The sequence below is a fragment of the Pongo pygmaeus genome, chromosome 8, assembly GCF_028885625.2.
Source record: "Pongo pygmaeus isolate AG05252 chromosome 8, NHGRI_mPonPyg2-v2.0_pri, whole genome shotgun sequence".
In the NCBI taxonomy this organism is placed as follows: domain Eukaryota; kingdom Metazoa; phylum Chordata; class Mammalia; order Primates; family Hominidae; genus Pongo; species Pongo pygmaeus.
In genome coordinates, this window is record NC_072381.2 from 11,719,715 (window position 1) to 11,746,108 (window position 26,394).

The following is a 26,394-nucleotide window of genomic DNA, read 5'->3' on the forward strand; positions in this document are numbered from 1 at the left end:
AAAGAGAAGCACAAGTCACTAAAATGGCATAGCTATGCCCCAAACATCTCTGTAGATCAGAAATCTAACAGGAACATAAAGAGTGAGACACACTGAAGGCACAAGGTCAGCTGGACTCTGGGCCCAGGGCAGGACAAAGCAGCAGGAAGTTTTGTCCTGTGGGGTAAATGTAAATAAAGAAAAGTTTCCCTAGGAATCAGGGTCAAGAGCCAGGCTCTGTGCCTAAAGCCAGAGACTGGGGTGGCACTTTTCCTTAATTATGAAACTAGATTGAAAATACTTCTGCTAACTGTGCTGAGGCTACAGCTTATAAGAGGTTGCTGACCTAATGCCAGCTGACTCAGTGACTGAATCTGTGATGTCCCCAACGTCACCAAGGGGCCAGGGCTCTGACCCACTAACACAGACCTGATTCTGATCTGGGAACTCCAAAGCCAGGCAGAGACAACTGTGAATCTGCTAGACCAGCATGAAAAAAACAAAATTCACAAAAAGAAAGAGAGAGACATAACAGCAAAAAAACTTCCATCAGAATGTGCCTGCAAATTACAGAACATGATGAAAACATCAACAATCACAACATAAATTCTCTGAAAACAAAATTTTAAAATTATCAAATGATCTGAAAAAGACTTTAAAATAAGCATGTAAAAGATCCACAAAGAGATAAAAGAATAACAGAACAAACCAATTGTTTTAAGTGGAAATGAAAAAGAATTAGTGGATATAAAGAAGAACCAGTTAAAAATTTTGCAAACTAAATATAAACATTGTAATTTAAAGGCGAAAAATGTTATGTGGTTCAAACACTATTAGTTGCTTGACAAGCCATTCCTCCCCTCTGCCTTCATCCTCGCAGGACTGTGATCTCTTTTTTCTAGGGTAAGCAGTATACAAGACACCATCAAACACCAAGATTCAAACATGAAAGGCGCAGGCTACCTGCCGTCAAAAAAACTTACATCTGCAACACTGATCCTAACAGAACCCAAAAACTGCAAAGTAGAAGAAAATTCATTTTACTTTCCAAAAATGTAAGCATTTTTAAGTTAAAATGCTTGCCATTTCTTTTAATTTTTGTGAACTAATTACCATCTTCACTAGAGTTAGCACTTTACATTAGATAAACATTCTCACAAAATGTCATGATTGGAGCTGAAATAACAAAAGCTCTTTCTTGGCCGGGCGCAGTGGCTCACGCCTGTAATCCCAGCACTTCGGGAGACCAAGGCAGGCGGATCACAAGGTCAGGAGACCATCCTGACTAACACGGTGAAACCCCATCTCTACTAAAAATACAAAAAAAAAATTAGCCAGGCCTGGTGGCGGGCGCCTGTAGTCCCAGCTACTCAGGAGGCTGAGGCGGGAGAATGGCGTGAACCCGGGAGGCGGAGCTCGCAGTGAGCGGAGATGGTGCCACTGCACTGCAGCCTGGGCGACAGAGCAAGACTCCGTCTCAAAAAAAAAAAAAAAACTCTTTCTTAATCTATATTGAACTCATCTAGCCACTATCCTTGTTTCTTCAAAGTACACTACCGAAAAAGTACACCACTGAAAAGTCAAAAATCAAAGACCATTCCTTACAATATTATTCTTAGTAGAAAGCACTCCAAGACCTTACAACAGCAGCCTCATTTTCACTTATCAACTGTCTAATTATTTGAACTGATAATGAGAAAAGCTGCCCTATTTCATATTAAGGTAAATATAATCAATACAAATAATATGTGAAAACATTTAAACTCTAATATTATCTTCCAGTAAGAAAATGCTCATTCCATCCCAAAGATTCCATAATCAGGAAATCTGTACTTCAAATCTCCATATAATCCCAGTTGGGGTAAAATCTCAATTCTTTTCCCACCCTCTAAAAGGAAACAGTTAACACAAAAAAGTAAAATCCAGTTCTCTTGTTCACAAGCACAAGTATATAGGAATAGAGAGAAAATATTACATATTCTATCCCCTTACTACTAAGAAGATAAAATTATCAAATGTGGTTAAGCCCAGGATAGCCTTGGTTCTTTGTTCTATCAGAGACATTGATAGATTGTTAGGGGTTTTTTTTCCCTTAAATACAATATAACCCATGTTACTCAATGATTAAATTTCACACAAGAAAACCTCTACTAATTATGGTCAACTGCAATGTTCCCTATTCATATTTCTGAAGAACCATTTTCCAATGGCAAGTCAATAGAAAATTTTAGATAACAGAACTAAATCAGCCAAAGAGCTAATAACCAGATTTCCTCATCACATGAAACTTGTTAGAATAAATCAAACATCAGAAAGTATCTCCTTGTCTTAATACAGACAAGCGCAGAGTGCTGGGTGGAACCAGATTATTCAATCTCTGAATAAGTGACATAATTCCAATTTATTCAGTAACATGTTTTTCTTCTCCTAAGCACAATACTGCAAACACTCCTGAGATGGCTGGAAGGAAAGGAAGCAGCGCACTTACTCATGACTGGAAATGGCTCTGAATGTTGTCCCAATCAGATATTAAACCAAAATCTGCTGTCCAAGGTTTCTCAGAGGAATACATGTCCTAGTCAGGAAACAAAGAGAAATAGTATTTTCTATAGGTCAATAATTAAAATAAAGTTTTCTTTAAGAAAATAAAATCATTTTGTTTCAAAAATGTTCTATTTCCAAAAGAACTCTTGTGATCACCTATTAAATATAAAAGATTATTAATCAACTTTTAGAATATCCTGTTAAATTCATGTTTTCCTTTTTTGAAATAAGTTACTTCAAATGTAAATGATATGTAGTAAGTAATCACCACGTAGAAACTTATTAACAGGTGTTCTTTGTCTTCAACACTAAAAACATTTCTTCCCCATTCCCAACTAAGTAAATCACAGGTAGAAAGCACTCCATCTAGGGTAAATACAGCCCACATCATACCTGCTGAGTATATTTTGACTGCACATAAATGATTACTGTAAGACATCAAATAAGGATCAGCAAAGTTATTGCTATAGACTTTCTCTAGTAATGAATATTTTCTTCATTATAAAAGTAATATGGGTTCACTGTTTTTAAAAAAAAAAGAATAACAATAAGGTAAACTTCTCTCATAACACATTACCCTTATCCCTACATCTACCCAATCACTTGGGACATATTTTCTTTCAAGCCATTTTTTTCTAAGTATTTTAAAAATATACTTGATACTACGTATAAAATTTTGTACTTGTTCCTCTCCACTTAAGAGCATAACATAAAACATCAACTTGTGTTAGATTAATACAAACTTAACCCTTTGCTAAGATTTACTTTATAAATCTTCCTCTCTTAATTACTGTATTTCTAAAATATTAATATAAATATTAATGCTATATTTAAACATAACCATGGATGCACAAATGCCTACCTAAATCTAACATATAAAATTCCACAGATAAGATCAGACTCAACACAAAATGTACACCTGTGCTACCTCATATGTAGTTTCCTTCATAAACAAATAAGCTACTTCTTCCAATCACAATAGGTGATGGTTATTTTCTAAATCAATTAAGAAAACAGTATACTACTACTAGAGACCTCTGCTTTAGAATCAAAGTTAGGGAAATACTTTTTGAAGAAATACTGCTTGCCACATCTATATACTGTACTTGCGTCATGTAATATACATGAGAAGTATTTCATTTGCAGAATGAAAACAGATTGCATCAGCACTTATGTGCGCAGCATGACCCACACACTGTAATTAGCATGGCATAGAATCACAGTGCTGCCACATAATAGCATGACCCCCAACCCACATGCTTTCCTCTTTATCTGTCCACTTAAATGATTTCCATTTCCAGATAACGCAATTATCCCAAAGGAAATGAGAAGTTGTATGGAAAATCTAAAACATATAACCCACATGTTAGTTTTAGAATACATGATGAAAGTTTCTCACAAGAAATATACTTTCTTGATGGTGCTTAACTGACTCTATTTAGATTTGTTTTCCTGCCTAGGAAACTCTGAGGTAGGACATGTGGACCTGGAGCATGCTGACCGCTGACAAGGAAAAACAGTCCTGTGTTACAAATAAAGCAGGATTAAACGTTCACAGATGACCCAAGAGCCCACTTAAATTTATACTTACAGAGTCTAGTCTCTTTGACCAGGGACTTTTCTCCTTATGTTTATATAAAATTTTTTAATCTTAAATTTAAAACTCCTAAATGGTAACATTAAAGCACCTTGTGCTATGTAGCACCCTGCTTCCTGCCTATAACCAAAAGGAGCCAAAGAAATACTTATTCAAGGATTTCAGTTCTTAAGACATCAAGAGTTTTCTCAGCACCAAAAATAGTAACCTCAAAAACACCAGTATAATAAAACTTATAAACACTAGACTTATAATCTTACCATCTGAGGTAATAAATGTACACAAATTTTATAGTTTACAAAACTATATAATTTAATGCATGTTTTGGAATGTCATGGAGTAGTTCTTAGAAACATTTATAAATGACATAACTGAAGTCACACGTTCAGGATTCTTTATTTACACTAATCACAGCTTTAAAAGGTAGATCTTCCCCGACCTACTTTCTTTCTTTTTTTTTTTTTTTTTTTTTTTTTTTTTTGAGACGTAGTCTCGCTCTGTCGCCCAGGTTGGAGTGCAGTAGCTGGGACTACAGGGATCTGCCACCACGCCCGGCTAATTTTTTCTATTTTTCGTAGAGACAGTATTTCATGGTGTTAGCCAGGATGGTCTCGATCTCCTGACCTCGTGATTCGCCCACCTCAGCCTCCCAAAATGCTAGGATTACAGGCGTGAGCCACCGCGCCCAGCCCCTCTGACCTACTTTCAAAGTAAGGAGTCTACCAATTGTTATATGGAACAAGGTAGTTGAGCAGCACACAGGATAAAATGTTCAGACTCCCTTTCTCCTCCCCTAAATGCTACCTTTGCACTAAACATACAGAGGTGAAAGAAGAAAAACCTTACTTTCTGTTTTTTACACCATCCAACAGGGAAAAAGTAATGTCTTAAACCCATAATTTCACATCAAATTATAATGGGATATTTCTGCAAAAATTGGCCTTTCATCTCATTTTCCAGGTACTCTAAGTCTAAGGGCGTGGCCATATGACTTGCTGGAATGGTTCTAACTGGAGGCTTGAGAAGCACTGAGGCAGCCTGCCTTCCCTTGTGCTCCTACATGCAGCACAAGAAATGTATGCCCCAGGTAGCGATGGCCCACAATGAATAAATACCTGACATGTAACTGAAGCCAACCCGCAGTTTACAGCCAAACCCAGCCAAACTCAACAGAGAGCGTAGACCAGTGAGCTAGAAAGAAACGTCTGGTGTTGCGCACTGAAAGTTTGCAGTCGTTACACAGCATTATTACAGCCAAAGATGACTAATACAGACAGTAAAGATAGTAATTTTAAATTCAAATTTAAAAATTTTCTAGTTAAAAAGACTATTTTAAACGTCTAGCCATATTTCATAAGAAATACACCTAAATCAGCAGAACACATAAAGGCGGGAAATAAGCATTAAAAATGTTTATCAGGCTGGGCACAGTGGCTCACGCCTGTAATCCCAGCACTTTGGGAGGCCGAGGCGGGTGGATCACGAGGTCAGGAGTTCAAGACCAGCCTGGCCAACATGGCGAAACCCTGTCTCTACTAAAAATATAAAAATTAGCTGGGCATGGTGGCAGCCGCCTGTAATGCCAGCTACTGGAGAGGCTGAGGCAAGAGAATTGCTTGAGCCCGGGAGGTGGAGGCTGCAGTAAGCCAAGATCGCATCACTGCACTCCAGCCTGGGCAACAGAGCAAGACTCCATCTCAAAGAAAAAAAAAAAAGCTTATCAGGCAAACACTAACCAAAGGAGAGATATGTGGCTATAGGAAGTCTTTCATGTGTGCTAAGATATATACTGAAAAATGTTCATAGCAATGCTATTCATAATAGCGAAAAAACTGAAATTTCCATCAACAAAAGGTAAGTAATGATATTATGTTTATATAATCAAGTATTATGAAGCAGTGAAATGAATGAACTATGGGTATGCACATCAACAAATATCACAAGTATTATTGATATATACTTATTATATATACTGTACACACATATACACACACACACATAAAGATACCACTTATATAACAGTCCAAAATATGTGTAACAATATGTTGTTAAGAGATATACACATATGTAACGTACTATAAAGAAAAGCAAAGGAATGCCAGAGCCCACAGTAATGCCGATGTTTTCCTCAAGCCAGTGGTAGGATGAGGGTAGAGAGAGGTGATCCAGGAGGGTACTGGGAATGTTCTGTCACTTAAAACTGAGGAGAGGATGGGATGGACATCATTATGTCAGTCTTTATGTAACATATTACACATAGTCTTTGTATGAATATAATATTTTACAGTATTTTAATATGAAAAACCAAAACTTTTCCAATGAAATTCAGAAAGGAAATTATAAAAGTAATATTAATATATGTAACCACATGTATAAAGGAGTTAAATGCATTTACAATCTTTAAGCCATGCTTAAGAGGCCGAAACAGTTGTAGTGGTTCATTTGTTCCTTAAAAGTAAAAGACAAATACAAGTGATAGCCGTTCCAACACAAATTGCAAGATAGCTTTTATGTGAAGACTGATGATTATACATTATCTACGTGGAGAAGGAGCTGGCTAACCAAGAGTTGTATCATTTGTGCTGTCTTATCTCAGCTGTCTGACCACTAAAGCTTCTGATCTCACCTTCACAGCTGTATAATCCCAGCTCATTTTTTCACAGAAATTCCTAGATCCTGTTTTTCTAAGTTGCTATTTAGTGAACTGTCCTACCCCCCAAAAAAGAAAGAAAAAAAAAAAAGAAGAAAATGTCCTTCATTGATGTATTATTTGTAATAGCAATATATATACATATACATATATATACACACACACACGTGTCCAAATAACAAGGGATTGACTAAATTATTAATTCACATTTAATAGACTCTCATGTACTCATTTAAAATGTCTCAAAGAAATTCAATGACAATGAATGAACGAACAACCAGCAATGTATTTAACGCAACTTTCTCATCAAGTCAGAAAGAAAAAAGCATCAGAAACGATGCCTCAACCAAGCTACATTTGTTTCCTCAAAGGCTATAACTCAATACTTAAATGATTAATGTTCTGTTTTTAAATTTAAAACAGGCAGATAACATAGATAATAGGAAGGATTTACTATGTATAATATATAATATATATTACCATAAATATATAATGTACAATGCATAATAAATCTTACTGTTCATTCAATAAGTATTTACTGCGTAGCTATTATGAGCCAGGCAGTGTACTAGGCACCACAGACACTGCCAAGAACAAAGCCAAGTCTCTCGCATCATGGAATGTACAGCACAGTAATTCCAGTACCCTCCTTCCTTCATTGAGATTCACGGTTCATTAGTTCAAATATATGTCAGGGCAGATTCCCAGGTGCTGGTTGAGTATCCCAAATCTAAACTTTCTGAAATCAGAAACGTTTTGAGCACTGATGTGACACTCAAAGGAAATGCTCATTAGGGCACTCTGCATTTCATTTTTGGGATGCTCAACTGGTATAATGCAAACATTCCAAAATCTGAAAAAATCTAAAATCTGAAACACTTCTGGTCCCAAGCATTTCAGGTAAGAGATACTCAACCTGTCATATCTTCTCATTAGAAATTACTTCAGTTAATATTAAAGTCATTATTCACTAACAGAGAAAGTCTCAACACTGTACTTTCACAGTCCTTATGCTTTCCCTAAAGAATGCTCTTGCTGCAACCCCGTGAAACACGTCGCATTTCTACAGCTTTAAGTATTTTCTCAGCACAAAAGTAAAGCAAATCTTCTGTCATTGCTAGAGAGAAAGGAGGTTTGTTTATGCCATTCACTAAATCAACAAAGTACTTCCTGCTAATAAGATCAAAGAATGAGATGGGCCTAAGAGCAAAATGAGCAATCATTTGGTTTCATCGGTTTCTTTACACTAGTATGTTAATGAGGCATGAGATAAGAATGAGGTCAAATTTCCCCTTCCACAGGTAGGTTTCCAGACAGACTTAACAAATCCGAGTAGGTTTATACTGGTCAACATGACAACTTCCAGGTATTTAGGAAAATAAATGTCCATTCCAAGTCTTCCCTACTTCTATCAGTTACAGAGTCAGGGCCTTTCAAAAATGACCTATAATTTGTTTACATGGTATATGTGCCTAATCTACTTGATATATCATATCAGAACTGCACATAATGCCTGTGCTCTACAGATAAAAGTTAAAATGAAGGATACAATATATCTGGTTTTCAGGAGTCCCACATCATTTTAAAAGTCAGTTAAAAATTCCAGACTGCCAACTGTAACAATAAGCACTATAGCAGACACCATGAAAAATATAAAGAAAAGAGTAAATAATTCCAGGCCCTATCTTCAAAAATCTATATCTAATTGGATTCTAACTACAAGAATGTATTCATCTATTCATTTAATAGATATTAATTCAGCTCCACAATACGCAAAAACTGCTCAAGGGCATTGGGATAAAACAATCAAGACAAGCTTGGTTCCAGCCATCTGCAGCTAACAGAACATATTCAGAATAAAAGTGCTAAGGGCAACCAGAGTGACAGTCAAGGCTATAGCTCATTCAAAAGCCCTGTGCTGAGTGAAAATCGGCAAACTTATGGACCAAGAGGTGTAAATACACACAGGTGAAGAGAGGAAAATTCCTGTAGGATGTCAATAAAACTGGAATTCAGCAGTACAATGGTGGACTATAAGCCTTGCAGGGAAATCACTCAACCTAAGAAGTCCTCAATGCAAATGTGTTACAACTCTGCCATTAACCAGCTCTAGGAATTCAGACCAAGTCACTTCACTTCCCTGACCCTCAGTTTCTTTGTGTGTAAAATGAGAGTTAAAATTTTCAGCCTACCTACCACTCAGAGTTGCTGTGGAATTATGCATAAAAGAGTGTGCTGGTAAACTAAATATCTTATTTGGTTCACACATGTTAGTACTGATCCATTTTTGGTCTCATAAAATAAGAAAACTGAAACATAATTTTTAAGTTCTCTTTCTAGCACTGTATGATTTATTATCTTAAACTAATTTTAATTCAATGGGTAACTCAGGTTCTAATTTCCTTAGTGGTATAAGTAAGATCAACCTAAATCATTACAGTAAACCAGCTAAAACAAGCTGGTCTAAAATGTGGTTATATGTATTTTTTAATGGGGCAGATCCAACTATCACTTAAAAGAAAGTCAAAGTGACTACTGACAGTGAAGCAGTCAGAGGTAACCCTCAGTTTCAGGGGAGAATCTAGATGGCATTCTTTTGGCAAGCCTCAATGGGGCACATCATCAACCTTGGAGGAAAAAAATTTTTTGTAATAGAAAAAATGTTTCCCAAGCAAGTCTGGTGAATGAGCTCAGAATTCAAACTGATAATAAAACACTGGGATCAAAACGTGATATAAATTGATAAGGGATACAACTCAGTATCTCCAAAAAACAATTTCTAAAAAAATTCCAGAAATTTATCTTCAGCAATTACAGCAACAGAATCTTAGCACTACTTTGAAAATGTATTCTAAAATTCTGCTTTAAAAATTAGTGTACTGCTTCACAATCAGACCCTTCTACCTAAGAGATAAATAATAACTAATAAAATAAAACAATTATAATAATATGCTGTAATAAAAGGTAGTCTCTCTGTCTCTCAAAATATCTTCTCATACTATATTGCAGGAACTGAAACCAAGGAAAGTGAAACTGCAGATAAGGAGGACTACTGTATGTTATGTAAGTGATTACACAGTCAACTACATTTATAAAAATTCTTCAGAGTATACATTTAAGATTAGTGCACATTATATGTGTATTCCTTACTTAATAAAAGGAGGAAGGATATCAAACAGCTAACAAGACAGTGAGAAATTACCAGCCACCATCCGAAGAGAAGACAGAAATCTGAAATAGAAAGCAAGGCACCTTGGGGCTTCTTCAGGTAAACGTTTGCCTAATCAAAGAGGTGCCTAAGAGTCTAAACCACACTTTGGCAGCCTTCAAGGCTAGGAGGACAAAATGTCAGAGTACAAGATCCACCAAGGGAGCCATCTCTGCTTCAGAATAAGCAAAAAACTGAATCCCATGAGAAAGAAAAACTTAGAAGTAAACTAAACCAATTATTGCATAGACTCTCAACTTTTATTTGAATAAAAGTGATCCCAAGTGTCTGGCAAAAGCAATGAAAAAAATCCTTACCTAATCTATAATGACTGCTAGAAACACTTTTTCAAACACAATGACCAGCACACAATCAAAGATAAGCAGGCATACAAGGAGATGAAACTCCTTGAGAAATAAAAGAGACCATAAAAATGTTATAGCACCTCTGGGGTATAGTTACTATGCTTACTGCATCCAAAGAAATAATATGCAAAATCTAAAACTTTTGATAGGGAACTAGAAACTAGAAAAGTGGCAAAGCATATCTGAAAAATAACTAAATTGAAAGTCTAAATAAAAATGAAAAATCTAATAACCAAAATTTAAAACCCAGGGAATACAGATTAAAACCCAGGGAAGAGCAGATTAGAAATGAAGACTAACTTAGTCCTGGAAGGTAGCCTGAAGAAAATATTCAGAACAAAAAAGATACAAAAAGATGAAAAAAACACCAGAGAGGCAAAATACACAGAGGATTCAGGGAGAAAATCTAACGTTGTATAACTGAGCTCCCAGAAAGATTAAGCGAGAATGGGGAAAAGTAGTATCTGAAGAGAGAGTGACTGAGAACTTGCCAAAACTGACAAAAGACATCAAGTCCCAGTATCAAAATGCCCCATATACCTCAAACAAGAAATGGTGCAAGAGGGAGAGGAGGAGGAAAATAGAAACAGAAAGAGACAGAAAATCATCTAAAAGCCAAAGACAAAATGAAAGCCATAAAAACAGCCTGAGAAAGAAACAGATTAGCAACAAAGAAGGAATAAAATTGCAGCTGACTTCTGAATAGAAACAATCCAAAATATTAAAGAATCTCTCCAGAAGACTTATCTAGAATTCTACATCCAGCAAAATATCTTTCAAGAATGTAGATAAAATAAAGATACTCTTAAACAAACAAGTTAGAAAACTTGTCAATATTAGATCCACTCTGAAGAAATACTAAATGGTATCTTTAGGCAGAAAGATAATTATTCCAGATGGAAGGTCAGGCAGTGTAAGAAAGAATGAGGAAAATGAAATGCAGTAAGTCTAATTAAATAATAACAGCATAAAACAACAGAAATACATCTGTGGGGTTTAAAATATGCATGCATCTTAAAACAAGGCAGTAATGAAATAAGAAAAGAAATTGAATGTAAATGTTTTTAAAGGTCTTGCATTATTTACTGCATTATCTAGAAAAAGGGTGAAAGTCTCAATATTACACTTTGATAAATCAAGAATATATATTAAAATTTAAGTGAACACTAAAGGAATAGTACAAGAATATGTAATCCCAAGCTAAAAAATGAAAAACAGAAAAATTGTTTTTAAGAAATCAATTCAAAATAAAGCTAAAAAATTAAAAATGAACATAGAAGAGGTGAAGACAAATAGATTTTGAAATTATTATTATTATTTTTTTTGACACGGAGTTTTACTCTATCTCCAGGCTGGAGTGCAGTGGTGTGATCTCGGCTCAGTGCAACCTCCATCTCCCGGGTTCAAGTGATGCTTGTGCCTCAGCCTCCCAAGTAGCTGGGACCACAGGCATACACAACCATGCCCTGCTAATTTTTGTATTTCTGGTAGAGACGGGGTTTCATCATGTTGGCCAGGCTGGCCTCAAACTCCTGGCCTCATGTGATCCACCCACCTGGGCCTTCAAAGTGCTGGGATTATAGCAGTGAGCTATTACACCTGGCCAAAATTAATTTTTAAGTACTATTGTCAATAAAGAGTTATTATAGGCCAATTCATTATTTTTTAATATGGGCAACAGGGAAATACACAAAAAACACCTAGCCCATACACATATACCTAACTTTTATAAATTTTAGCCTGCACATCTATTCAATTTTTTTCCATTGTGACTGACTTCAAAATCTTATTTCACCTTATCTTACCACAGATACGCCAATGGACATTAAATGTCCAAAAACCAAACAAAAAGAAACAAGAACAAAACACCTAGAGCCAACTGGCTTATAAGTACTGCATTAATTCTATAATAAAATATTAGCCAGGCAAAGTGGCTCACAACTGCAATCCCAGAACTTTGGGAGGCTGAGGCAGGAGGATCGCTTGAGCCTAGGAATTCAAGACCAGCCTGGGCAACATGGAGAAACCTCATCTCTACCAAAAAAAAATACAGAAATTAGCTGGGCATGGTGGCACACGCCTGTAGTCCCAGTTACCTGAGAGGGTGAGGTGGGAGAATCGCTTGAGCCTGGAAGGCAAAGGCTGCAGTGAGCTGAGACTGCTCTACTGCAGTCCAACCTGGGTGACAGGGCGAGACCCTGTCACAGGAAAAGGAAAAAATAATAATAATAATAATTTGCCATCACTGATCTACATAACATTACTAACAGCAAAACTAATACATTAAGAAGATTAAAAATAATATTCTTTCATTTAGTTCATTTAAAATGTTACTTTAAATTTTTAATTCACTGGCTGACTCAATGAAAGGAAAATTCCAGGATAAAATTTTAAGTTTTTCTACAGTCATATCAATGTCAGCAAGACACAGATGCAACGTGTACCTCTATCACAGAGTAACTAAATAATCTCTTTAGAGCTAAGAACACTTAAAAACAAGATATGAAACTCCAGAGTAACTCCTGATCTTTCTGTAGGCAAATGAAAACTACCTGCCACTTACTGAAGATTTGTATTTTAGGGTGGATTGCTACTGCAGTTTTTTGAGAGGTGATCCAAGCTCTTCAAACAGAAAATGGAATCAAAATGAAACCAAGACTATCCTGGTATTACAAAGCACCTCTGTAAGTAAATCAAAGAATATTTCATTTAACATTTAATCCCAGTCTCACAGCTATCAAAACTAACAAGTAATCCAATGCAGAGTTACAAAAGTGGACATCAAAGTGTGTCAAGAGTCACTTCCAGGTCTGGTATGGATACAGACGAGTAGAATGACCTCCCTTCTCTAATGGTTATGGAACAAAGCTGAGCTGCTTCATTCAGATGATCCAAGAACAGTGCCAAGGGCCTTCTCTACATAACCAACAGTGACTGCTCATGGGCTATGGAGGGAACTCATACAGAAGCAGCTTATTTAACCTTCCCAATCTCTTCAGTGACTGTGAACAAGCTCTTCTCTCACCCTCAAAGTTTCCCACACACCCGCCTCTTTTTTTCAGCCAGCAATCTCCGCCTCATCTTCAGGTCTTACAAGTCGCTTCCTCAGGGAACTTGCCCTGACTCCCTCAAAACCAAGTTAGGTTCCCTAGGTATGGGTTTTATAGCTCCCTGTACTTCACATCAAAGGACTCATCCCACGTGTTGAAAACGAAGTACCTAACACAAAGTCCTGGGGTACACAGAAAGCACTCAAAAAATAATGGTTGAATAAACACGTTTGAATTTACGATCCTCCCCAATTTTACAAAGAAATGAGCTTTTAAAAATTGAGTCATTTGCATGAGGTGATACAATCTGAAACTGGCGTGGACCAGTTGAGAATCCAAGTCTCTGTTGCTCCAATTCCCATGCTTAAATCTCATGTACTACATGGACGTGTGCTACAAGTTGGATTTCTTTTCAATTATTATTCTTATAGTGACATCCACTGTAAATACAGGAGTCATCTGTTCAAGGGAAAAATGAGTCTCTCAATATAATGAAATCATATCTGACAATGGACTATGCTTTTCTTTTTTTCTTTTTTTTTGAGACAGAGTCTCACTCTGTGGCCCAGGTTGGAGTGCAGTGGAGCGATGTCCGCTCACTGCAACCTCTACCTCCCAGACTCAAAGGATTCTCCTGTCTCAGCCTCCCAGGTAGCTGGGATTACAGCAGTGCACCACTACCGCCCAGCTAATTTTTGTATTTTTAGTAGAAACGGGGGTTTCAGCATGTTAGCCAGGCTGGTCTTGAACTCCTGACATCAAATGATCCATCTGCCTCGGCCTACCAAAGTGCTGAGATTACAGGCATGAGCCACTGCAACCCGCCAGTCTATGCTTTTCAAAAATCACATTGAAGGAACAAACTATAACTTTCTGGTAATTAGAGTTCTGCATTGCACTAGTTACAAAGTAAGAATGGTTAAAAAAAAAAAAAATCGTTACAGTGAAATTGTGAACATAAACCAGAATTGTAATCACTTGTCTCGTTCTCTCTATCTGAAGTGGCAATTCCCAAAGCTATCCTATTCTACTACATTAACATTCCTCACACTTTCTAATCAGAGTAATTTTGTTTGTTTTCAATTTGCTACTAGCTTGAACTCATTGGCCTCTTTTTCACCCATCTTAGCTAGCTACAAAACGTAAGAAGGACTTGACACACGCGTGCACATGGTGGCAAAGATGGACCAAAGCAACCCTTGCCTGGCATTGGAGACTCAGGTTGCATCTGCTGGGGTGGGTAGTTCTCTTGGTTCCCTATAATGCCAGAGAATGATCAATCAACTAACAGACAGTGCCAAATCTGACACTTCTACTTACTGGCTTGTTTAACCAAAGTCAGTCCCCAATAGGAGCTACTTGCATGTCAAAACATTATTAAAACTGGTAATGGACTAGTCTTAACAGAAACAAGTACAACAGAGTCTGGCTGCATAGCTAAAAACTAAGTAGGCACCAAAACTGAGGCTCAGGGCCCAAATTCTTAATATTTGGCAAAGGATGTTTCTTTGAGTGCCTCTGTAACAACTCATTAATTCTTTATATATATATAATCAACAAAGGAATTTCTGTTAACTAAGGATACCTGTACTTGCAATTAGGATTTCTTCCTTTAAAAGCTAACTTATACTTTTATTAGTATAATTTTTTTTCTATTTGGACATATTTTAATTGCCTATGTAGAATACAACATGGCATCAACATCCATTTTAAGTAATGAACTACACGATGTTTACAAATGTTGTTATAAAAGAATGGCAAACCAGGAAATATTTTTGTTAATTTTAGGGTCTGACTGAACCAGAAATAAAAGCAAATAAACCACTGTTCACTTGCTGCTGGCTAATTTATTCTTATTAAGATGACTTCAGGAAAGAAAAAAGAACACTGACTTCCCCCTGAAGGAACTTCCCGGAGACTCAATACAGGAGGGAGTTGGCCAGGGTGATCTCTAAAGTTCTGTGTAACTTTTCTAAGCTATGAAATATGAAATATCTATCCCAAAGATATAATTATTTTTATAAAAGGATTAAGATAGGATTGAAACCATTTTCTTCCAACAAGCAACATACTTAAGACGGCGTCCTCTTTTTTTTTTTTTTTTTCCATTCGTCTCTTATTATTTCCAATGACTGTGTACGGCCCCAATTCAACAAGCCTTCCCAGTCCAAAGGAAGCATGCCGAAGTCTCCGGTCTAAAAAGCATCTATCTGCGGATTAAATGTTGGGAAAGAAAGGGATAAGGGTGGGGGGTGGGGAGAGACATTTTCAAATTACAGAAACGTGCACCCATGGATTCATACGCGTCCCGCATTTTCTAGCAGTAAAACACCTGCGAGGAACCGTTCTCACGCATTACAAATGCCGCACCAGCCCAGGGTTGTGAGCGCCAAACTATTTTGCAAACTTTGCAAAGGCGCACGGATTTCCAAGACTTGCAAATCTCTCATTCGCCCCATCCTCCCCTCGCCTGGTCCAAACAAAGTTCCGCGGCATCAAGGCAGTCATTTAAAGGCACAAAGTTTGCCCGGGTCCTGCCCACTGGGGCTCGGGAGACGCGACCGAAACTTGCGAGGGAGACGCGCCTGGCCGGGACCGCGGCTCACTCGGGGAGGCCGTCGCCGGGTTCCATCCCCGGGCCTCCCCGCACCCCGCGCGGCGCCCCCAACCCGCCCACCGCGCCGCGGACCTCACGCTCCGGGTGCGGGGACACGGGTAGTCCCCGCACTGTGCCCAAGCCGCCCCTCAGGGCCGATCCGCGAATCGCAGCCGCGTCCCCTCCTCCCGGCGCCGGGAATGGCGGCGTCCGGCTCCCCGGGGCCAACTCCGAGTCCCGGCCCGGGGAGGATGCCCGCGGAGCCCGCCGCCGCCGGCCCCTCGCGGCGGGAGCTGAGGAATGGAAGTTACCTCAGTACGGTCCCGACTGCGAGGCTGTGGGCAGCGGGCAGAGCGGGCGGTCCCGGGCGGCGAGCAGGTCCGGCGCGGCGGCGGCGGCGGCTACCGCAGTGCCCTCCGCCCCATTGTTTCCCTTCCAAGAGGATCCCGGCGAAGCCGAGCCCGGGAACCAGGAAGTTCCCCGGCGCGACACCTCCTGCCGCCGCTATGGAAACGGCCCCCGCCTCCCAGGGCGGCTCGCCCGGGACCCCGCCTCCGCGCCTCCGGCCCCGCCCGCCTCACCGGCCGCCGCCAACCGTCACCGCAGCGGCCACGGCCGCCGCCATCTTGGCGCGGCCCCGGGCGGCCCCTTCCCGGCGGCACGTGCGCGCCGCTCCCGCACTCCCGCCGTGCGCGCTCCCGCCCGCCTCGGGGACGCGCATCCAGGGCTGCAGGGGCCGGGAGCCCCTCGGCGGGAAGTGGGCGCTGGAAGCCCAGGACTCAAAACAGGGCTTCGGGGCACGCAAACGAGCGACATTGGCGTGTCCAGCCGGCAGGTCAGAGGATAGCAGAGACGTAGGGAGGTCAGCTGAGTAGGGGCCGAGAGGATGGTCTCCGGAGCCAGCCTGGCTTTTTTTTTTTTTTTCATTTCTGCCTCAACTACTTACCAGGTGTCAGCCCTTGGACACGTTTCTCTGTGCCTCAGTTTCTTCATCTGTAAAGTGGAATGATAATAGGACCTGCCTCATGGGGCTGTCCTGGAACAAGCGAGTGCTTGGTAGTAAGTGCAAAGCAATCATCTGCCCAATAAAATGCCATTGGTACTGACACGGGTGACACTGCTGTCATTTTTCAGGAACTTAGGCTAAGTGTTCACATCAGCACTACTTTAAGTAGGCTACTGTGTAGATCCCATTGCTGCTTCAAGCTTCTCAAATGTTCATCACTGTCCCATCTTTCTGTAGGTCAACTTTCCTTTTTTACATCGTGGAAATTGTCAAGAGTTTTAATCTCCAAAGCCTCCCATTAAGGGGTGCCATAAAAAGATGAATGATGTAAACTTCCCAAAGCCGTAATTAGCTGACAGTTAAATGATTGATTCAATCGAAGCTAGAAAAGTTAGGGTGTGCAAGTAACTAAAAGGCTTCCTGTCCTTGATTCCAGGAACTAGAATTACTGAACCTGGCAACCCTGCACTGTGCCTTTTATGTCTCTTTTCCAGCTGATGAAAACTGACACGAAGAAACTGAATGCTGCGCCCAATATCTCACAGAAGGGGTGGAAGGAGGAGGCAGGGTCACAGGCTCTTTGCTAGCACCCAAACTTTAAGAACTGTGACTCAGATTAGGTTTGGTCTCTAAGGCTCCTTCTAGCTCTCAATGTGGTAATCTTAACGACAGGGATACCCAGCAATACAGTCTGAGAAATTCATCCTTAGGCAATTTCGTCATTGTGCGAACATCATAGAGTATATTTACACAAACCTAGATAGTAGAGCCTCCTACACACCTAGGCTATAAGGTGTGACTTATTGCTCCTAGGCTACAAACCTGTTCTGCATGTGACTATACTGAATACTGTAGGCAAGTGCAATACAATGGGAAGAATTTGTGTATTTCAACATAGACAAGGTAACACACTGGGCTATAATGTTACCATGGCTATGACATCGCCAGTCCGTAGGAATTTTTCAGCTCCATTATAACCTTAGGGGACCATCATCATATGTGCAGTCCATCGTTGACCAAAACGATGTTATGTGGCACAGGACTGTGTATACGCTGTTTAAGAAAATACAAATTTATACTTCCTTTTGGGGCTTCTTTCATTCATTTAAACCGGGTTTGTAAAGACTAGTATTTATTTTTAGGATCCTGATACAAAAATGGCATAACTCATTTAATATATGAATTGAGGGGCTAAACGCAGACCAGAGTTATTTTCAACAACCAAATACTTCTCCGAAAGTTACAGGATTCCCAGGTTAGCAATCACCCAGACTGGGCTATTCTCAATTCCTGACAGGAAAGAGCCCTCACTCGTATCTCTTTGGAGCCCCTGCTGGACCCAGCAGATTGCTTTGCACATAAAAAGTCCTCAGTAAATGCTTACTGAATTAAATTGCTATGATTGTGGTCTCCCATCACTAAAGGAGACCTTGGAACCACAGAGATGCTCAAGAGACATCAGTCTTGGGAGGCCAAGGTGGGCGGATCACTTGAGGTCAGGAGTTCAAGACCAGTCTGGCCAACATGGCGAAACGCCGTCTCTACCAAGAAATACAAAAATTAGCTGGGCGTGGTGATGTGTCCCTGTAGTCCCAGCTACTCAGGAAGCTGAGATGGGAGAATCACTTGAACCCGGGAGGCCGAGGCTGCAGTGAGCTGAGATCGCACCCCTGGACTCCAGCCTGGGTGACAGACAGAGACCCTATCTCAAAAAAAAAAAAAGACAGTCAACGGACATGATTGCAAACATCATGGATGAGAACCCCAAGTCACTAGTTAATGAGTTAATGGGATTTTGGATGGACAACCCTGGCCCCAGGCTTACTTGGCAAAATAAACTGGAAATTTCAGTTACGTTTTTTCCCTAAATTATATGGCTAATTTTGAAAACACTGTTTTGGACTTGATTATGAGCACCCCTGTCTCAATTTTATACTTTCATAATAGCACTCTGACTCTATGGTATTATTACGGTTCAGAAATCCCCCAATTTTTTTCCCCAAGTCAAAGTGTCAACAGTGTCACCTCACCTGTACTTTGTCAATCCCTGCTCTAAACAATTATAGCTAGATTATATTCACTCCATGATTATAGTCACTCTAACGTGACATGCCAAACATAAAATACCCTTCAACTGAAGGGAAGGTGAAAGCTGTATAGCAGGAACGTAACAAAAAGTAAAAAGAAGTATGGTCTAACGATTTGTGTTACCATTTAAAATATTCCACAATACCAAAGGTTAGGACCACCTCTCGTCCATCATCATGGAATAAGACAGATGGATATTTGCATTTCGTTTTTGCAAAAGTTATGTGTTATGCTAATGACAATATTTAAAACGTTGCCAATGGTAAAAGTACAGGTTTAAATCCCCCACAGGATCCCATAATAACTAGGGCCAGAAGTACAATTTGTGGTGAGGACATAAGAACATAGAACATGGAGGAAAAAAGTTCTCCAAAGCAAATTATCTATCCTTCACTGTCATCTTCAAAATATGGATGAAAGGGTCAGGTCTTCGAGTCTCCTGTAAAGTGAGACTTTGAAATGTGAATCCATGGCCATTTGATTCATTTAATTTTTTTAAGAGAGGTAGTTCCCTAAGGGAGGGATTTTTTTTTTAAATAAGGCTGTGGAAAGCATTGCAATGCTCATATTCATGCTCACCAGCCATGGTGATTTCTGAAATCTCGTGAGAAGCCAATGCTTTTCTATTGACTAGAAAAGTCAGCTCCAATGACACTGCATGTAACTATTCTTTACAGATGAAAAAAAGATCAGTCAACATCTGTAAGTGAAAAAGCAATGGGTAACCAATAGCCACATCCACACTGCTCATACACAAAGCTTTTTGGTTTCATTTTGTTTTGTTTCGTTTTTTTAGGTAGAGTCTCACTCTGTCACCCAGGCTGGAGTGCAGTGGCACAATCTGGGCTCATTGCAACCTCCACCTCCTGGGTTCAAGCGATTCTCCTGCTTCAGCCTCCCAAGTAGCTGAGACTACAGGCGTGTGCCATCATGCCTGGCTAATTTTTTGTATTTTTAGTAGAGACAGGGTTTTACCATGTTGGCCACGCTGGTCTCGAACTCCTGACCTCAGGTGATTCATCCACCTCGGCCTCCCAAAGTGCTGGGATTATAGGCTTGAACCACCATGACTGGCCCAAAGCCTTTAGTTTAAAAGAGAAGTTATGGATCACAGTGTGAGAAAGAGAACTCCATGAAGGACTGTGAACCCAACATCGTAAGTAACACAGTTTGTTACCTATAACTCTGAGGTTATATTATTTATTGGTGTGCTGCGTTTCTTTCTGACTCCCTATCTTTAGAATGTACATTCCATGAGACTGGGAAAATTATCTGTCTTCTGCCCTTCTCTATTCCTTGGTTCAGATCAGTATCTAATACAGAATTAGCTCCCTGCAAATATTTGTAGAAAGAATGAAAGGAAGGAAGGTGAGAGGGAGGGAGAGAAGGAAGGACGGAGGGAGGAAAGAATGACTGAAAGAAGGAAAGAACAAAAATATGCAAACATGTTTGTTTTCTAGGCAGTAAGTTCCTAACTTTTTTCATATGCTCAAAGGGGTCTGTGACTCAGAAAAAAAACAAAAAAACAAACCAAGAAAAAAAACAATAAGAATGGCTGCTTTTCAACTACAAAAGCTGCCTCTCATGGTCTCGTCTGCTCTTTTGCTCACAAGACACCCTGTTCTGATTACATACCAAAATAGTCATCATGGTTTGCCAGAAATCTATAATGATGTCATATCATTTGAAAAGTGTCTCAATATGTTTTTACAGCTTTAGAGAATTTCTCCTGCCTGCTCAACTTACAGTTGCCATTCTACAACCATCCATTTGGCCATCTCTTAGACACCATTTATTTATTTATTTTTTGTTAAGTCTCATCAAGCAGAGTCGTAATAAAAAATATTATAAGATACTAAAAAAATGAAGTAGAATTTCACGGCATTTTTGTCTCTGTTTTAGAGGGATAAAAAACTCTTGCCTCTGAATGACCTTTGAATTAACTTTTAAACCCTTGTTCTCATAAGTCTTTATAAATTGTGTGGCAACAGTTTTCACAGATGGCCTCCCAGTGAACTGTGCCTTCCAATATTCACCCCCTTTTACATCACCCTCCTCTTGAGTCTGGGCCAGCTCTGTGACTCACTTTTCACAGGATTGTGGGGGAAGCGATGCTGAGTGATTTCTAAGGCTAGATCCTAAGTTTTGCAGCTTCCACCTGGGCCTCTGAAATACTTAGCGCACTCCCTCCGGCCACTCAGGTGCCATACTGATAGAAGCCCAAGTCACATGGAGAGGCCACATGTAGCTGGTCTGGATGACAACCTCAGCTGAGAGGCCACATGTAGCTGGTCTGGATGACAACCTCAGCTGAGTCCTCAGACATCAGCCAGTATTCACTGCTGTTGGGCATCCTGAATGTCCAGCACAGTTAAGTCTTCAGATGCCTCAAGCCCCAGCTGTGTGACCCCATGAGAAATCCCAAGTGAGGATGTCTCAGGTGAGCCCAGTCAACCCCGCAGAACCATGAATGTCATAATAAATTGTGTGTTAGGCTTTTGAGCTTAGGGTGGTTTGTTACACACCTTCAGACAACTGGAATGCATTGATTAAAAATACAGTGCTAAGGCCTTTAGCATGGTTTAGCTAAAACTTTAATAAATAGTTTCATCAAAATTAACAGAAGCGATGTATAAAAATATTAAGTTATAGAAGAATGGAGTGAACTGTAGCAGATCGTAGGGTATTCAAGGGCATTTTTTTTTTCACTAAATTGCTACTTTTGTCTAAGTCTTTTCTTTGAGGTAGGGTCGATACTTTGTGAAACAGCATAATGACTTCCATCTCTTAGAGTCTGTAAAGTAAATATACTTGCAATTGCAATTGACTTCAATATGAAATAAGTCCTTGCCCACATACTTTGGCTAAAAAAGGGAAAGAAGTGGTGGTCATAAGTAGCCAGGCTAAAGAATCAATGAAAATGAGACAATAAATGAGGAAAACAAACAAACAAACAAACAAAATATATATATATATATATATATATGCACATGTATATGCTCAGCTTCTCTTTTCTGTTTGTTTATATTTCATGAAAATTACAGGTCCACAATTCCTCATCCACAAAACTCTGAAAACCAAAAGTGTTTTTCATAAGTTGGGCACCTAAATTCTTTCGGTAGCAATAGAACTTTCCTTTGGCTCTTTAGGGTCTTTATTTAGTATTAACACTCATTTTGTTGCAGAAGTCTTTGTTTCATGACAAGGTGCTGGCACAGATCCCACTTATGACACCTGTAAACAGTATGCAGTACATGTGTTGTGTCACCCTTCTAAAAATCAAAACTTCTGATATCTGAGACACTTCTGGTTTCAGACCTAAAGAAGACTCTATCATAGACCTGAAGTGAACTTTATTGTACAGGGAGGACAGTAGAGTGTAGAGTAATCGAGCAGTCTCTGGAGTTAGACCACCTGAGTTCAAATCCTGGATCTGCTGCTTGCCAGCTCTGACACTTGGATTGGTTGCAAAACCCTCTGCCTCAGTTTATTCTTCTGCAAAATACAAAGAGTAAAAGAAATGACCTCATAAGGGTTCTTATGAGAACCAAATGAGATTATGCATGTAAAATGCTTAGCCCAATAACTAGTAGTTGGTAAACACTCAACAAACATTAAGTATTATTGTATTATTATTAAAATGTCAGTTGTTTGTTTTGGTTTTTGTTTTTGCTTTTAGAGACATGGTCTCACTCTGTTGCCCCAACTGGAGTACACTGAAGCTCACTGTCACCTCAAACTCCTGGGTTCAAACAATCCTCCCACCTCAGCCTCTCAAGTAGCTGTGAGTAGAGGTGTGTGCCACCATGCCTGGCCATTTTTTTATTTTTTATTTTATTTCATTTTATTTTTTTATTTATTTATTTATTAGAAATTGGGTCTTGCTTTATTGCTCAGGCTAGTCTCAAACTCCTGGCCTCAAGCAATCCTCCCACTTTGGCCTCCCAAAGTACTAGGATTACAAGAATGAGCCACTGGACCCAGAAAAAATGTCAGTATTTTATAAATTCAATGAAACAAATAATATTTAAATGAGAGTTCAGCCAGGAAAAAAGAAACTACTCAAGGTATCACCAACAGGAAGATATTCAATATAGGGAATCAGATGCACACAAAGTCTTTGGAAGGAGTGAATGGGCAAAATTTGAGAAGGTAGCACTACTAATTTCCATAGGTTATTCCATATCAGCTGTGGACCCAATGTCAGGAAGCTGCTGTACTCAGAGATCAGAAATTGCAATAAATGACAGGTAATCAATCACTGTCCATGTCACAGCTGCTCTCCTTGCAGCTCAGAAGCTGGGGATAGCCAGGGATGGTCTTTGGGGTCTAGCTTCACTGCCAAAGTTTCTATTTGTTGGCCGGGCTCGGTGGTTCATGCCTATAATCCCAACACTTTGGGAGGCCAAGTGGGTGGATTGCCTGAGCTCAGAAGTTCGCGACCAGCCTGGGCAACATGATGAAACCCTGTCTCTACTAAAACACAAAAAATTAGCCAGGCATGGCAGCATGTGCCTATATTCCCAGCTACTCGGGAGGCTGAGGCAGGAGAATTGCTTGAAAACGGGAGGCAGAGGTTGCAGTGAGCCAAGATTGCGCCACTGCACTCCAGCCTGGGCAACAAAGCAAGACTCTGTCTCAAAAAAAAAAAAAAAAAAGTTTATATTTGTCAAACCCCTTGTGTCAGCTGCCACTGTCACAGAAAGAATGACATGCTCCTTGCGTCTTCCAAATCCTTGAGTGCACCTCATTGGCACAACCTAAACCTTATCAGAACTGTGCTGGCAGGAGATTCTGGGAAATGCAGCTCCAGGCCTCCCAACCTCTGTGATACACATAACACCCTAAACAAATAGTCATTTCATAAGAATAGTAATTTACACTTGTATAGCACTTTCCATAAAAGCTCTGTAGGCAGGCAGAAACTGTAGCTCAAAGTTGCAAGGCTGGAAAGAGACTTAGAACCTCATATCTCAAATCTAGGGTGTCCTTTTTTTTTATGTCAGTGTGTCCTATTTAAACATCCGGGTTCCACTTTCCCCCCCAAATCTTCATAACCATTTATATTATTGTTTATTGTTTTTCTTTCTTCTAAGTTGACTCACATTTCTATGTAAATAAATATAAAGAGGAAATTTTGCATCATAAAGTATAATGCAAATCACAAAACTGTTTTGCTACATAAATGGAAGATAAAAGTAAAAATAAACACACTGAAATCCAAACAGTGATATTAAAACCAGTTAGTAAAGGGCTCTGAGCCTGAAGCCTGCTCCTCTTTCTTCAAAGATGTGATTAGCATGTGTTAGAGATGTTACTTGTACTAACAGCGAACACCCTAACTGCAAATTGAGACTCATTGATATATTCACAAGAACTAAAGGGTGAATAAAATCTCTGAAAAATTAAATTTCTCACTATGTGAGGCAAGGTTATTTAAAGCCTTTGCCATCTTATCTACCATCAGTAGAACACATCTTACGCTTTGGATAACACTGCTTTCTGCCGTCTTAATTTTGGCAGTTTAGCTGAGCATCAGTATTTATTCATTTTGTTGTTGAAATTATCTGATAGCTGAGCATTAAAAGTATGTCAGTATGCCTTGCCCCTGATGACTCATTCACATAAGATTTTGTTGCTGTTATTAAGGTGAAATTCACATAAAATAAAATCAACCGTTTTTCAAGTGAACCATACGGTAGCATTTAGTACATTCATAATGTTGTACAACCACCACCTCTATCTAATTCCAAAATATTTTCGTCACCCCAAAAGGAAACCGCATAGCCATTAAGCATTTATTCTCCATTTTCCATCTTCCGGTTCCTGGCAACCCTCACTGTTTTCTGTCTCTTTGGATTTACCCCGAATATTTCATATAAATGGAATCATACAATATGTGACCTTTTGTGTCAGTCTTCTTTCACTGAGCATAACATTTCCGAGGCTCACGCGTATGACAACTTGTATACATACTTCATTTCTTTTCATGGCGGATCATATTCCATTGTTTGTATACAACACAATTGTTTATTTTTCTGTTGATGGGCAGTTGAGGGTCTACCCTTTGGTTACTGTGAATAGTGCTGCTATGAACGTAAGTGTACATGTATTTTTTTTTTGAGGACCTGTTTTCCAGTCATTTTGGGTATATGTTGAAGAGTGGAATTGCAGGATCATATGGTAATTCTATATATAACTTGTTGAGGAAGCGCCAAGCTGTTTCCACAGTGCTGTGCCATTTTACATTCCCACCAACAGTGCACAAGCGTTCCAATTTCTCCAACTCCCCACCACCACTTGTTATTTTCTGTTTTTGTGATTATAGCCATCCTTCTGAGTGTGAAGTGGTACCTTGTGGTTTTGATTTGCATCTCCCTAATCACTAGTAATGTTGGGTATCTTTTCATGTGCTTATTGGCCATTTGAATATCTTCTTTGGAGAAATGTCTATTCAAGTCCTTTGCCCATTTTTGAAGTGGGTTGTTTGTCTTCTTTGTTGAGTTGTAAAAGTTCTTTACATATTCTGACCCTTATCAGATATATGATCTGCAAATATTTTCTCCCATTCTCTAGGCTGTCTTTTTACTTTATTGATCATGTCCTTTGGTGTACAAAAGTTTCCATTTTGATGAAGTCCAATTTATCTATTTTTTTCTCTTGTGTGCTTTTAGTGTTATATCTAAAGATCTATTGTAAAATCCAAGTTCATTAATATTTACCCCTATGTTTTCTTCTAAGAGTTTTATGATTTTAGCTCTCATGTGTATATAAGATTCTTAGACCATACTATAAAATTTCCATAGAAATAAGCTAGAGTTATTGACCCAGGTTAACTCTATAATCACTGAAATCGACCTACCCTTGAAAGACTCATTTCCTTTAATAAATGAGCTTGTTTAGCCAGACTGTGGAAAAAATCACTGTACTAGATTCTACAGCAACATATAAATACATTTGTATATTTATTAGTATATTATTCCTATACACCAATGGGAAGTCTATAGTATGTTCTATGAAAAAATGTTGGCCGGGCGCGGTGGCTCACGCCTGTAATCCCATCACTTTGGGAGACCAAGGAGGGCGGATCACGAGGTCAGGAGTTCAAGACCAGCCAGGCCAATATAGTGAAACCCTGTCTCTACTAAAAATACAAGAATTACCCAGGTGTGGTGGTGGGCACCTGTAATCCCAGCTACTCAGGAGGCTGATGCAGGAGAATTGCTTGAACCCAGGAGGCAGAGGTTGCAGTGAGCCGAGATCGTGCCCCTGCACTCCAGCCTGGGCAATGGAGGGAGACTCTGTCTCAAA

The 26,394-nt window shown here is 39.4% G+C and overlaps 1 protein-coding gene and 1 pseudogene across 3 annotated transcripts in view; one reads left to right on the forward strand and one right to left on the reverse strand.

Annotated features, from left to right (window-relative positions):
* USP6NL (USP6 N-terminal like) overlaps positions 1-16,539 on the reverse strand; it is a 151,100-nt gene extending 134,561 nt beyond the window's left edge. Inside the window, exons 1-3 of one of the 3 annotated variants that reach the window (XM_063669550.1) lie at positions 16,301-16,431; positions 15,466-15,603; positions 2,468-2,554 (exon numbers count right to left, since the gene is read on the reverse strand). In XM_063669550.1, the coding sequence (XP_063525620.1) occupies positions 2,468-2,471 (4 nt within the window). In that variant the 5' untranslated portion in view covers positions 2,472-2,554; positions 15,466-15,603; positions 16,301-16,431. Of the gene's footprint in view, positions 1-2,467; positions 2,555-15,465; positions 15,604-16,300 lie in introns of all 3 variants that reach the window. The other 2 variants (XM_054435474.2, XM_054435477.2) reach the window with 2 other exon arrangements.
* Positions 16,190-16,836, forward strand: LOC129006128 (uncharacterized; annotated as a pseudogene).
* Positions 16,837-26,394: the final 9,558 nt, after the last annotated feature.